Raw genomic sequence first — 14168 nt, 5'->3', positions numbered from 1 at the left:
GGTGAGTCGGGCCGAGATCAGGACATGATGGTTAGGGTTAGGGTTTGTGGAAATGGGCCGGGCCGGATTTGTTTCGAGTCCAAGAAAAATAAATAGACTATAGTGCGTTTAATCATATAGTTAAACACAATGTTAATATTTAGAGGATTAATTATGGACTAAATAGTGTTTCTTTTTTGCCAAATACTAAAATATGCTATCTATGCAATATTAGTGATAATTATTCCATCATCGATAAGGTTTCAAGCCTTATCAATAAATATAAATAATTTATAATGCATCTAATCGTGTAGTTGGCTGATGACACAACTCAAGAGATCAGTAGTTTTGAGCAAAGGAAGAAGATGGCAGAGTAAAGCATGGACTTAAATACTCCATTTTCATGTTTCTTCTAAATTTCATTGGGTAATTCAAATCCATTGTATAATGAGAAAGACTCTCAATTACTTGAAAACCAAAAGTTGATTCGAGTATAGCTGAAAATTGATAAGGCCAACCAATTTTATTAGTTAGCCTCACGTGAAATATAAGACTTAATAAAATTAAATGAACCGGAGAAAATATAAGATTAATCAAAAATAAAAATGGACGAATTTTTTTTAAAAAAAATCTGTTTTTTGGATTTTTATTCGAAAAGTAACCATCATTTCATAATTATTTAGCAGTATTTTTTCTGCATAATACTTAAAATATTTTTGATTTGAGAGTCAACTATCAATTTTTTCTCTATTAATCAATCTGTAGGGTTATAGTATTCTTAGTAAGGTTTTTAATCTTGTATCGTATTGGAGTGTTACGTCTAAAATAGACATAAAATCTTTCAAAAATATGTAACAAAAATTAGGATGAAGTTTTTAAGTTAGAAATAAATTTATGTTTTAGTATAGTTTTAACAAAACTAATGTAAATTAGATAAGAATAGTGTTATATATCTTTTTTGGACTTTGAAGAGTAGTCTTGTATAAGGTTCACAATTTCGATATGTTTCGGATTATCCTTTTATTAATATTGAATTATTTATAAAAAAAATTATTTTAATTATTAGATTATTTTTGTGTACAACTTAAACTTTAAGTTTCAAATAAATTAAATAAACACATGTATTAATATTCTGTCACCAAAATAAACGACAAGCCTCCAATGGTAGTGAATCGGGATCATCGATTACATGTACATGTATATCAATATAATATATTTGTCAAATATAATCTTGAAATTAATCTCATGACATAATATATTGATATACCTTATGTCATTAGTGCATCGATATGATGGTGTATCAATACGATGATGGTCGTAAATTAATTGTTTTAAATCATATGTCTTTAATTAACCTCTTAAGTTTGATTTAATCCATAAATTATTGTTTTGTTGAGCAGACCGATATATATCGCCTGCATTAGGCGGTATAGTACGGAATTAAAAACTTTGATTTCTTCGTAATATTTTTATACTATATTATAATATTCTTTATAATATCAAAAAATATATTATAATATAAATATAAAAAAATATTATAATATAATGTTTTGTATTATGTTGTAATATATTTTGATTGTGTTATAATATTTTCAACTATACAAACAAATTATTATATTATATTATAATATATCATAATATATTTCTATATTGTTGAAAATACTATATCACACGACTATATTATAGTTGGATCGATCCATTGAAAAATGAACAAAAAGTGAGGTAGGTAAAGGGGGTATTAAAGTATATTATATTATAATTTTTCAGTAACATCAAAAAATATTATCACAGTATAAAAATATTATATTATATTTTTCATTAAATTGTAATAATTTTCTAATGTGTTATAGTATTTTCAATAATATCAAAAACATCATATTATATTATTTTTATACTACATTAAAATAAAAAAATACTATTATACAATATGAACATATATAGTCGGACTCATCTAAATGAAGGAAAAATGAGGCAGGTGCTTAGTGAATTAGATTTTTTATTTAATAAAAGCAGAATTCTGAAAATAATCCTAAAAATAAAATAAAATAATGAACATCCGACCTGCCGAATTCGAATCAACGACCTAAGGATCAATCTGTAAACACACTACAGTCCTCCGCTCTACCATCTGAGCTAAGGTCAGTCACATATATTTTTCACAGCTACGATAAATATATATCAATAAATATTAATCGAAACAATCCACCATTTTAGTTATTATTTATAAGTTGTATGAATCTCTTCTTCATCGTTATACTATTAAATTATTATTATTTGTTTATAGTAAGGTCACGGTAGCACCTGATGTAACAATGTTGTAAGTTTTCCCAAAATATTTTGGTTCGCCTTCCTATTTTGTGAATAAAATAGCGAACCAATCTTAGACGAAGGAAAACAAACATACTGTAGTTGGGCCGACCTAAATGGATAAAAAAAGCAGGTGCTTAGTGAATTAGATTTTTGTGTTTACAAAAGTAGAATTCTGAAAATGATCCCAAAAATAAAATATAATATAAAATAATGAATTTCTAACTTACCGGATTCGAACCAGTAACCTAAGAATCAAGCTATAACACACTACAGTTCTCCACTCTACTATCTGAGCTAAGGTCGGTCACATAAATTATTTAAAGCTTAAGAAATATATATCAATAAATATTATATTAATATAATATAATATGCAGATGCTTAATGAATTAGATTTTTATTTTTATAAAGTAAAATAAAATGAATTTCCGACTTGCCGGATTCGGTCACATAAATTATTTAAAGCTTAAGAAATATATATCTATAATATAATATAATATACAGATGCTTAATGAATTAGATTTTTGTTTTTACAAAGTAAAATAGAATAAATTTCCGACCTACCGGATTCGAACCAGCGACCTAAGGATCAAGCTATAACACACTACAGTCCTCCACTCTACCATCTGAACTAAGGTCGGTCACGTATAAACTTAGCAGCAAATATATATATATTAATAATAATTAATGGAAACGATCGACCATTTTAATTATTTTTTATAAGCTTTATGAATAACTTCTTGATGAGTTTTGTAATAAACCAATATCCTATTTATACTACTCAATTATTTTTTATTCCTTGTCTTATTTTATGAATAAGATAGTGAACCAATCTTTAAAAACACACATTGTTTTTGAAAAGCAGAATTCTGAAAATGATCCAAAAAACAAAATAAAATTAATATTTTCAGACCTGCCGGATTTGAACCAGCGACCTAAGCATCAAACTGTATCATACTACAGTCCTCCGCTCTACCATCTGAGCTAAGATCGATCATGTGCATAAGTTACATCTTAGTGTTATATATTAATAATAATTAATCGAAACATACCCCTATTTTAATTATTTTTTATAAGCTGTATGAATCTCTTGTCATTGTTGAGTTTTATAATAAACCAATATCCTATTTATACTATTCAATTAATTTTTAATATTTCTAGTAAGGTCCCGGTAGTACCTCATGTAATAATACCCTAATTTTTCCCAAAATAGTAAGGTCTTATTTGGTGAATAAGATAACGAACCAATCATATACGAAGGAAAACAAACATATTGTGGTTGGACCGATCTAAATGGAGGAAAATAGAGGAAAAAAGAGGCAGGTGTTTAGTGAATTAGATTCTTTTTCTTTTTACAGCAGAATTTTGAAAATGATCCAAAATATAAAATAAAATTAGGATATTCCGACCTGCCAGATTCGAACCAGCGACCTAATAATACCCTAATTTTTCCCAAAATAGTAAGGTCTTATTTGGTGAATAAGATAACGAACCAATCATATACGAAGAAAAACAAACATATTGTGGTTGGATCGATCTAAATGGACGAAAATAGAGGAAAAAAGAGGCAGGTGTTTAGTGAATTAGATTCTTTTTCTTTTTACAGCAGAATTCTGAAAATGATCCAAATTTTACAGCAGAATTCTGAAAATGATCCAAAATATAAAAATAAAAATATGGATATTTCGACCTGCCGGATTTGAAACAGTGACCTAAGTATTATTCTGCGCCACACTACAGTCCTCCGCTCTACCATCTGAGCTAAGGTCGGTTACACATAATGTGTACGGAAACGTTTTATATATCCAGAATAATAAATCTGGATATTATTGACATTGTACAGTCGGACGGTTCATCGAAAGCTTATGTTTTCCAATCTTGCAAAGATTATATTCTAATTAAAGCGTCAGCATTCAAGTATTCTCTTATTATTTCTAGCAAAATCTAAGTGACATAAAAAATATTTTGTTACCATTGGATTTTGTGTAGTTAAAATATAATCAAGCAAGTTAAGTACACTGTCTGAATACTACAGAATAGCTAAGTATTTCAAACATAAGAACCTGTAAACAAATCTAAAGGAGATGATGGTGTCAATACTTGTGATGTGGTCAAGTGACCTCTTGGCTTGTTTTGCTTTCACTAAACTCCTGCTTGCATGTATCTTCATCTCAAGTGAAGACTAAATTGTTGCAACCATACAATCTTCAGCATCTGCTAATGCGATCACATCTATGATGTATATTCCCTTAGATTAAATAGGATAAAACTGAGCAGAAAGGAACCATTTCCAGATCATTCTTCTTACATCTAGATCAGCATAAGTAAAACATGTGTAAGACAGGGTACAAAGGTTCAGGTGTTACATGGGAAGATGATCAAACAGGTAGATATCGACAATACAGATGAGAAAATAATCGAGCATATTTGATTGATGTTCACACAAATCACCTATATCTTGCCGCGCGGCCCAGGAGTAGGTGGCAGCTGAGGCCCCTTCTTGATTGGCAGTACGTCGCCCGAGGAGGTGGCTCCAAGGTAGGCTATGGTGGAGCCGCCACCCAGCAGCAGGAACTTGAGCAACAAACCCCTCTTAGTGAAAGGAGCTGCGAAAGTCTCGAAGAACTTGCTCTGCAATTCGACAAACGACTCGTCGGCATCAATCGAAACACGACTCATCCCGAAACGGAAGCGGCGATGCGAGATTGGACCATGTCGCCTACCTGGAGAGGGTTGTAAGGCGAGGGGCCGTCGGAGCCGTAGAGGTCCCACTGGCCGGTGGTGTTCCCGAGGTCCTCGAGGTCGAAGTACACGCTCTTCTCACCGTACTTTGCAACCACGGCGGTAGACCTGAGGTTGGCACGAGGGGCGGCTCGGCGGGAGGGCTTGAGGGCGAGCTTCTTACCGTTGAAGGAGCTCCCAGCGAGGCCTTTCACGGCCACCGGTTGCACGGCTGCGACGGCGGTGAGGGAGGCCATTGTTGCGTTCTTGCCCCTTCGCTGCTACAATTCCAAGGACTGCGTTCTTTGCCTCGCGTCGCGGCGAGAATCTTTATCAGATCCAGCACATATCGAACAGGTCGTGTGGAGCGCGAGTGCTGGGGACGATGAGGATCCAATGAGGGAACGCCTTGTGGACCGACTTTAGATAAGCTTATCCCTATAAATGCTACGTGTCACAACTCACAAGACATGGCACGAATATTAAAGTCGAATTCCCTGTAAAATCCGATGTCTTTTTTCCTTTCGTTTCTAAACGGGTTGAAAGTAAATAATAATAATAATAATAATTATTATTATTTAATGTCTTATTCAACACAACCAAAGAAAAGGCAGCGTGGAGGGGAAATAGGAATAATATTAGGATTTTGAAAAGTGTGGACGTTTCTTTAAGGGAAAAAAAATAAAAATTAGAGAGTAAATACATACTCTCTGTGTGCCCTAATTGTGGGTATGTACATACACAATCTATTGTTTGGACCCCAATTCTTCTTCCGACCCCTAATCACCCATCTCCGCCCTCCTCTGGAGACCCTCTCTTCTTGGAGCCAACACCGATGGCTGCCGCCGACGCGCCACCGAAACCCCTTCCTCCGTCCCCCGCCGACCCTGACGACGATGATGACTACCAGGATTACATCCCCGTCAATAAGCGCCGTTCCATGGAGGCCCAGAAGATCCTCCAGCGCAAGGGCCGCTCCGCATCCGCCGGCGATGCCGACGCGGACGAAGCCAACCACCCGCCGGCCCCTGCCGAGGCCAAGCCGAGTCTACTCGTCAAGGCTTCCCAGCTGAAGCGCGACCTCCCGGAGGTCAGCCCCACCGAGCAGCTCGTCCAGCAGGAGAAGGAGATGATTGAGCACCTCTCCGACCGCAAGACCCTAATGTCCGTCCGCGAGCTCGCCAAGGGCATCACCTACACTGACCCCATCCCCACCGGCTGGAAGCCGCCGCTGGCCATCCGCCGTATGCCCGCCCTCCACGCTGACGCCATCCGGCGCCAGTGGCACATCCTTGTCGAGGGCGAGAACGTGCCGCCCCCTATCAAGAACTTCCGCGATATGCGCCTTCCGGAGCCCGTCCTTAAGAAACTGAAAGAGAAGGGGATCGTTCAGCCGACACCGATACAGGTGCAGGGGCTGCCGGTGATCCTATCGGGGCGGGATATGATTGGGATCGCATTCACCGGATCGGGAAAGACACTGGTTTTTGTGCTTCCATTGATTATGACGGCAATGCAGGAGGAGATCATGATGCCAATCGTGCCCGGTGAGGGTCCCTTTGGGCTCGTTGTGTGCCCTTCGAGAGAGCTTGCAAGGCAGACCTATGAGGTTGTGGAGCAGTTCCTGGCTCCGCTGCGGGAGCATGGTTGCCCGGAGCTGAGGCCGCTGCTATGCATCGGTGGGGTTGATATGAGGTCGCAGCTGGAGGTGGTGAAGAAAGGGGTGCATATTGTTGTGGCCACACCAGGGAGATTGAAAGATTTGCTTGCAAAGAAGAAGATGAATCTTGATAATTGCAGGTATGATTGCTGCAGACTGTCGTCATCATTAGCAAATTATGTTATAACATATTATAGTAAGTCATGTGAGGATTCACTTTCTAATGTATGCTGATAACAAGTAAGGAAATGAATATGCTTCAAGAATATTCAGCCTCATATAGTTTTACAATTTCTGAAAGATTCTTATGCTCCTTAATTGTTATTGTTTGACTAATGTACTTCAACATTATTCTAATCAATTAGTAGTTCTTTGATGATATTCTTTCGTAGACTGTAGTCTTCCTGCACTGAACTTCAAAACTGTATCCTCAGTTGCCTTTGAACAGCAAGCTATTTGCAAGATCCTTTTACAAAGCTGTTAAATCACTAGCATCCTTCATTTAGGGCTTATGACTAGTCTAACACTGGATTAAAGGTATTAGATGGTGGACTGGTTTTCATCAAGCCCTTACCTGAACTCAAGAAGGGGCTTCCCTTAATAAAATGAATATGCCGGTCCCTTTTTGAGGGATACTCTTTGGGCTTGCTCTGTTCTTCACACTGGATTCTACATTGTGTAGGACTGTGCCCCTAGATCCAGACTTAAGCCTCTCCAAATGCAGCAAGAGACAATCCAGTTTCTCGTTGTGGTCACTCGGCCAAGATTCTCAATATTATTTTATATTATTTTGGGTTGTTTTTCTATCATCTAAAAATTTGAACATTATTTGACCAGTGATGGAATTTATCTTGCGTCTTAATTTCATTGACTTATTTGATTGACAAGAAATTTTTAACTCTTATTTGTTATCTTTAGGTTCTTCTATTGGAAAAACTTTTCTCATAACAAAGATATTCGTTTTACCTTCCTTTTGCTCTGAGTTAAAAAATTTTTAGATGATAAGAAACAACAAAAGTAGATCTTGTGGAATTGATCATTGACAATACATTTTGTGCCTTGCTAAGAAATTGATCCTTGTTTACCAACCACAAAATTTTCCTTCCATAGGGAACTTGCGAACCTTTGCTTTCCCCATTCCTCATGGATGGGAATGCTCTCATGTTGTGAGTGAACAAGGGTTATATCCTGAGGAAAGTGTCACTTTGCACATTCCCACATCCCTAAACCTATTTATACATCTTTCCCAGCTTGCAAAGAAGGGGAATGATTTCATCTTTTTATTTCTCTGTGTTTCCTGCACCATTCCTTTATTCCTTTGTTGTTGGTATTAGAGATCTCGTCTTCATCGTCCATGATCATGAATGCAGGCAGATAGTCCCAATTTACCTTGGGGCACTGTTCTTGATTAATACTTGCACAAAGGCGGGAATGCATCTTAAGAGAGTGTTCGGGTTCCTTCTAATAATTTTTTAATGTTCCAACAAGTGTACCATTTCTGTAAATTGTTGCTAACTCCTCAAAACAAAATATTTTTGTCTATTAGCAGAAATAATCTAGTAGAGATTTTCATGAACTTCTATCACCAGATGACAGCAAATATTCCTGACCTATCCGTGGATGGATAGTAAATATTCACTTGTTTGCAAACAACACAACTGTCATAATGAGGGTGTTACCAGTGTCTGTTAGACCTCTAAATAACTGTTAGCTACACTGAATAATCTAACACAATTAACTTGTTATTTAGTCATAAAATCATTGTCTTCCTGCTTGTCATTGTGCTATGAAGTTCTTCCGTATATTGGCACTTGCATCTTTTATTACTTTTAGATTCAGGAGTTATTTACAAGAAAAGAAATAAGACTTTCTTAAATATATTACTTGATCTTAATGTTGACGGTCAGTTGTGATACTTTTCCAGTTCTCTTATAAATCCAACCCCTTTTACTTCCCTAACTTCTTATGGACACACATGCAATGTAAACATACATAGCAACAACAAGAACTCATGTGTCCTTAAATATATGGGGTTGGCTTTATCGATCAGTTGAGGGCTACATAGTTCTAGAAACTTAAAGTTCTCTTATCAAATACAACCCCTGTTACTTACATAACATACAATGCCACCCGCATAGCATCAACAAGAGCTCATATGTTCTTAACTATTTGGGGTTGGCTACATCGATTGTTTCACATTATCGATCTGTCAAGGGCAACATTTTAGTTAAACCAGGAGCTAACAAATTATAGAAGTACTTTTTTTTTTAATCACTAGGCTAGTCTAATCATATGGACTCGGGTGAAGTTCCTATTTTAATCTTGCAGAACGATGACTGTTAATTTTTATTGCATTTATGTGTTAATATAATGGTTTTCTTGTCAACAATCTCCTGATCTATCCTTTTCCTAGGTTTGGGATTGGCTATTAAAAGATATTCAACAATATTCATGCACAAGCAAGTTTTGATTCCTTACCAAATGTTGTAGGAAGTGATCCTGCATTTATTTTGTCAACATGGTATTCACTCTCCTTTATATTAACCTTCTTGCTCTGTAACTTCATGTAATTTCTTTCAATGAACAGAGCTTTTGGCTGAATAGTTTTATTCTTTTGCTATTTTTGAATTGTTTGGTAATTAATTTTTTTTTCATGTTAGAGTTATTCTAACCAATCAACAGTTCTATGATTGTGGCAATGAAGTTTTTGTTATCGATGTTGTTGTGTATGGTTACTCTTTAAACTTTAACTGATCAGCTTGGTCCACCTTGTCAAACTTTATCAATTTTATTTTTTTTTGACAAATATTAATAACCTAATTGATCAGATACTTTAACTTGTCTTGATATCCTTTGTAGTTTATTTTGCTTAGATTAAACTACAAACTTCTCTTTTTTTAATTTTTTGAACTTCTTCTTACCGTCTCAAAACAAAGAGTCCAGTACGAGTCCAGTACATGTAGAAGTCGATTGGATGGATCTTTATTTCATTTTCCATCAGTAGTACATTAGTCATCATTTCCTAACAGTCGTCCACCTGCACACACTAAATAGATGGTAAGCCTCCCTTTTTGCTTTGTATTTCACAATCTCATAGAATCCCTTGTCATAGTGTAGTAAATTGTTCCCTGTGAAATTGTGGTATGTTCTCCAGCATCTTCACTAAAGATTTTCATTCACGGATTACAAAGAAAGTAAATAAATAAAAAGAGAAATTATTCATTATCTGGAGACTAACTAAAGGAAGAGCTACATTAACTGAAATAAGATTAAAAATACTGTAGCATGACAGAGATTCTTCTTCATCTCTGACTGGAACATGAAGGGTGTTCTTTACTTCAAAAATCATTTTCTTTGTTTCTATCTTATATTTTTGTTTTTCTAATTTATATCTACATGGAAAGTTTAAAAAGATAAGTTGCTGGTTCAAAACTTGAAAAATACATCTCTTTCTCATCCCTCAGCTCTTCTTATGATGGTTGCAATAATGACAACCATGATGGGAGTGGCAGTGACTATGGTGGCAGCAGTGGTGATGACCTATGATAATAACAAAAGGTGATGGTAGTGATGAAGATAAAATAGTGTACCCAGTGCACGAGGCTACCGCCAATATGGGTTCTGGGAAGTGTCAATGTACGAAGCCTTATCTTTAAATGATGACAAAGATAGTAGCAATAATGATGTTGACCTCTGTGGTTATGGTTAAGAGCGAAGATACTTCTCAACTACTTACATGTGATGCTTTGAAATACTAAAAAGCTACTTTAGTAGTTTATGAATCTTATTAGAAAATGAAAAGGTGGAGTTTCAGAAAAAGTTGCATTATCTAGAAAGTGATTTTTTTTTTTTTTAACTTTCTAGCTTCATTACATCAATTTATAGTGGAAAATGGAAAAAATTTTGGAAGCAAACATCCCTAAGTTTTGCAAGTGTGTCATGTTAGGCTACCATATCCAATGAACTTGGTATAACTAATGATATTTTCAGCAAAAATTGTTAGCTGTTCCTTGCATGCGCTAAAAGATCTAACTGTGATTAGCTATTTGTGAATTCATCTAGCATATGTGCAAGGATTGGTGCCCATATATTATAAGAACAATTGCACCACTCAACCACTACCTCCGCTGCCCCACCCCCTAAAATATTTCACAAAGAAAAGAAAAAGAATTTTAAAGGTCTATTGTTCTGCTTTCTTTTCTATATACTATAACATCATGAACCAGAAAAGGAACATCAAGGTTTATTTCATATCATGTAGGAAAACTCAGCCATCTGTCTTTCACCTATATGATCTCACAATTTTTGTTACAGGTACTTGACATTGGATGAGGCTGATAGGTTGGTAGACTTGGGCTTTGAGGATGACATAAGGGAGGTCTTTGACCATTTTAAGGCTCAAAGACAAACTTTACTCTTCTCTGCCACCATGCCCAAAAAGATCCAAAATTTTGCAAAAAGTGCTCTGGTGAAACCTGTTACAGTCAATGTGGGAAGAGCTGGAGCAGCAAACCTTGATGTCATTCAAGAGGTTGAGTATGTGAAGCAAGAAGCAAAAATCGTATATCTTCTTGAATGCCTCCAAAAGACACCGCCCCCTGTCTTGATTTTTTGTGAGAACAAAGCAGATGTGGATGACATCCATGAGTATCTTCTTCTCAAGGGAGTTGAAGCCGTCGCAGTTCATGGTGGCAAGGACCAAGAAGAAAGAGAATATGCTATTGCATCCTTTAAATCTGGCAAGAAGGATGTGTTGGTTGCTACTGATGTTGCTTCCAAGGGTCTTGATTTTCCCGACATCCAGCATGTGATTAACTACGACATGCCTGCTGAAATTGAGAATTATGTCCATCGTATTGGCCGAACTGGGAGATGCGGTAAAACAGGAATAGCAACAACATTTATAAACAAGAACCAAACTGAGACGACACTGCTTGACTTGAAGCACCTATTGCAAGAAGCAAAGCAAAGAATTCCGCCAGTGTTGGCAGAGCTCAACGACCCAATGGAAGATGGTGATGCTCTTACCAGTGCTAGTGGAGTTAAAGGTTGTGCATACTGTGGTGGGCTTGGTCATCGTATCCGAGACTGCCCCAAACTGGAGCATCAGAAATCTATGGCTATTGCAGGTTCAAGAAGGGACTACTTTGGTTCAGGAGGCTATCGGGGCGAAATATGACCCTGCTTCTTTCATCTATATGTACTGGGAATCACTATAACATTTTGGCTAGCGAACAGGTGCTTATCAAAGTCTAGATGTCTAAAAAACCAGACAAAAATCACAGTAACCAGAGATTAGAACCCATCTTGTAACTTGCAGTGCCTAACTATGTTGGGCTGCATGGTCTCTCATTGCTTTACTGTTAGCGCGCAATGTATCGGCTGTTAATTTTGTTTGGGCTGTATCAGTTATCTTAGAATAACGGGAACATTATAATGGTAAACATCGACATGAATGCAATTAATGAGAGTTTTGTAAGATAGTAATATTTGTGAGATTAATTTATTTACTGAAGCCCATCGAATGTTCATCAGTTATGCGTTTCTGTTGGTGGTTCGTGATTACTGCTGTTTGTGGATGATTCTGATGCTAAATGGTCTCAGCTGTTGATTGTGTTATTGGATGTCAAAGCCCCAGTGGTCTCTTTCCAACATTTGCTTGAACATGACCTTGTCCATCACAAATTAATCTTCTTGAACAGATCCAAGTAACTTTAATTAAAGAATATCAGTCTTTAATTAAATTCATATACTTGATTTTAAGTAGTTGGAACATTATGTTATAAAGATGCCTATTACGTATTTACTACTTAGAAAATCCAATCAAGATAATTAAGTCAAATCCCTAATTATATCGATAAGATGATCAAAATAAATAATAATTAAATGATAACAGCATAATATTATAAAAAAAAGAAAAGAAAAAAAGGTACATTATATTGGATAATATTACAGCCACCCGTTGGACACAGTATCTTCCCAAGTCCATATCTTGTGAGGCCAGCCACTGACTTCAACCATGGCCACCGAGTATCCCCAAATTTACAACCCTAACCCTGACCTCAGGACAAGCTCAGGTAGACGGCAGCGGCCACGCCGGCTGCGTACACCCCCATCACTCTGGCGACCACCTCCGCGCCAGCACGGGTCGCCACCCCGACGCCGGCGATTCCAGCGGCCCCGATCGGTACGAGGCGGACCACCGCCCCTCCGGCGCCGGCCATTACCGCGTCCCGGAAGAGGTCCGCGGCGAACGCCCGGAAATCGGTCGGGTTGAGGTCCTCCGTGCCGCCCTGGATGGTCCTGCGGAACGCCGCGTCGACCTGGGCGCGGCCGGGGGGCGCAGGAACCCAGCGGCGCACGAGGGGGAGGGCCCCGAGCTCGGCGTGGAGGTGGGCGGCGGCGTCGAGGAGCTGATAGCGGCGGACGCCCGGGAAGGCGTGCTGCGCCTCGGCGCGGGACCGATTGTAGACCGCCTCGCAGGCGGCGTCGAACTCCGGCGACGAGGTCAGCGCTCGCTCCACCCTCTTCGATGCGTTTAGTCCCATGTCTTCCACCACAGCTTCGGTGCAGCGTGCGTGCGAGAGAAGCCGGCTATTTGGGCGGATATCAAATGCTCCGAGTGGGACCGCAAGTGGGCCGCAGATGATTTTTTATCGTACGTCAGGTACTACAGCGGGTAACCACTGCGGGGTGCGAAAACATACTAGTTATTTATTTCAGAGGAGAGTATTATTTTTTCCGTACAAATATTGAGCTAATTACATATTATACCCATATAATTAGATCACTTTAGCATCCCGATCATTAGATTTAAAAATTTTATATTATAATTTATGAAAGTGAAATATCTATCTCAATTTATCTTAATGTAGTTAGTTTTATTGATAGAAGTAAGAAAAAAAGAGAAAAAAATATAAATTATGTTTTATAACTAATGATGATGCACTAAGGGTTGGGAGTGGCTATTGTAGATGAGAAAGGGGAACAACGACAAAAGATGAAGTGATGACATAGATGTTGATGTTTTGCATCCGAATCAATGCCGCTCAGCATTTGCACTAATGCAAATGCAGAGCATCAACATTTGCGTTGTCGCCTTGTCTCTTGCTATCATTCTCTTTTCTTATCCACAATAGCCACCCGTGATCTTAGCTACATCGCCGTCTGCTACCATCGAAAACGTAACTGAGATGTTAAAATTATCTTTTTGCCTATCATTTTCGTGCTTCTATCGGTAAGATGCTAAGGTAAATGGATATAAATGTTTCACTTTCATAATTATAAGGATTCTAGTGTAAACTTTTGAAGTCTAGAAATCGAGATATCAGAGAGATCTAACTACAGGGGGTAATATATAATTATCCTTACAAATATTCCTATATTGTGATCTTATACCTCTTATAAATAGTCTTTGAAGCTTAACTTATATCAACTAAAACCATCATAATTACCTTATCCCCAAAAATATTAGTTCGAGGATCAATATCTCTTTAACGTC

General features: G+C 37.3%; 3 protein-coding genes and 1 non-coding gene across 4 annotated transcripts; 1 reads left to right on the top strand and 3 right to left on the bottom strand.

Annotated features, from left to right (window-relative positions):
* Nucleotides 1-2840: 2840 nt before the first annotated feature.
* Nucleotides 2841-2927, bottom strand: TRNAY-GUA (transfer RNA tyrosine (anticodon GUA)). Its single transcript is given in 2 exon segments — nt 2841-2876; nt 2891-2927. It is a non-coding gene; the product is annotated as a tRNA-Tyr (tRNA).
* A 1592-nt stretch (nt 2928-4519) lies between these two features.
* Nucleotides 4520-5342, bottom strand: LOC135626767 (photosystem I reaction center subunit VI, chloroplastic-like). Its single transcript, XM_065132408.1, has 2 exons — nt 5010-5342; nt 4520-4917 (listed from the first exon to the last, which is right to left on the bottom strand). Exons 1-2 carry the CDS (start codon nt 5262-5264, stop codon nt 4738-4740), a joined length of 435 nt encoding a protein of 144 aa, XP_064988480.1. The 5' UTR covers nt 5265-5342; the 3' UTR covers nt 4520-4737.
* A 407-nt stretch (nt 5343-5749) lies between these two features.
* Nucleotides 5750-12201, top strand: LOC103986418 (DEAD-box ATP-dependent RNA helicase 35). Its single transcript, XM_009404439.3, has 2 exons — nt 5750-6807; nt 10982-12201. The coding sequence occupies exons 1-2, from the start codon at nt 5843-5845 to the stop codon at nt 11844-11846; spliced, it is 1830 nt and encodes a 609-aa protein (XP_009402714.2). The 5' UTR covers nt 5750-5842; the 3' UTR covers nt 11847-12201.
* Nucleotides 12202-12543: 342 nt separating this feature from the next.
* Nucleotides 12544-13273, bottom strand: LOC135626723 (uncharacterized). The gene has a single exon (XM_065132308.1). It carries the CDS (start codon nt 13213-13215, stop codon nt 12730-12732), a length of 486 nt encoding a protein of 161 aa, XP_064988380.1. The 5' UTR covers nt 13216-13273; the 3' UTR covers nt 12544-12729.
* Between the last annotated feature and the right edge of the window lie 895 nt (nt 13274-14168).

Source organism: Musa acuminata, chromosome BXJ1-1 (assembly GCF_036884655.1).
Source record: "Musa acuminata AAA Group cultivar baxijiao chromosome BXJ1-1, Cavendish_Baxijiao_AAA, whole genome shotgun sequence".
Classification (NCBI taxonomy): Eukaryota; Viridiplantae; Streptophyta; class Magnoliopsida; order Zingiberales; family Musaceae; genus Musa; species Musa acuminata.
This window is presented reverse-complemented; position numbering and strand designations above follow the sequence as displayed.

Excerpts from the sequence above, each read along its gene's own strand:
- LOC135626723 (XM_065132308.1), bottom strand. The coding sequence starts at position 13,215 with ATGGGACTAAACGCATCGAAGAGGGTGGAGCGAGCGCTGACCTCGTCG.
- LOC103986418 (XM_009404439.3), top strand. The coding sequence starts at position 5,843 with ATGGCTGCCGCCGACGCGCCACCGAAACCCCTTCCTCCGTCCCCCGCC. Across the intron at positions 6,808-10,981 it reads ATGAATCTTGATAATTGCAG|GTACTTGACATTGGATGAGG; the intron begins GTATGATTGCTG and ends TTTTTGTTACAG.
- LOC135626767 (XM_065132408.1), bottom strand. The coding sequence starts at position 5,264 with ATGGCCTCCCTCACCGCCGTCGCAGCCGTGCAACCGGTGGCCGTGAAA. Across the intron at positions 4,918-5,009 it reads CGCCTTACAACCCTCTCCAG|AGCAAGTTCTTCGAGACTTT; the intron begins GTAGGCGACATG and ends GTCGAATTGCAG.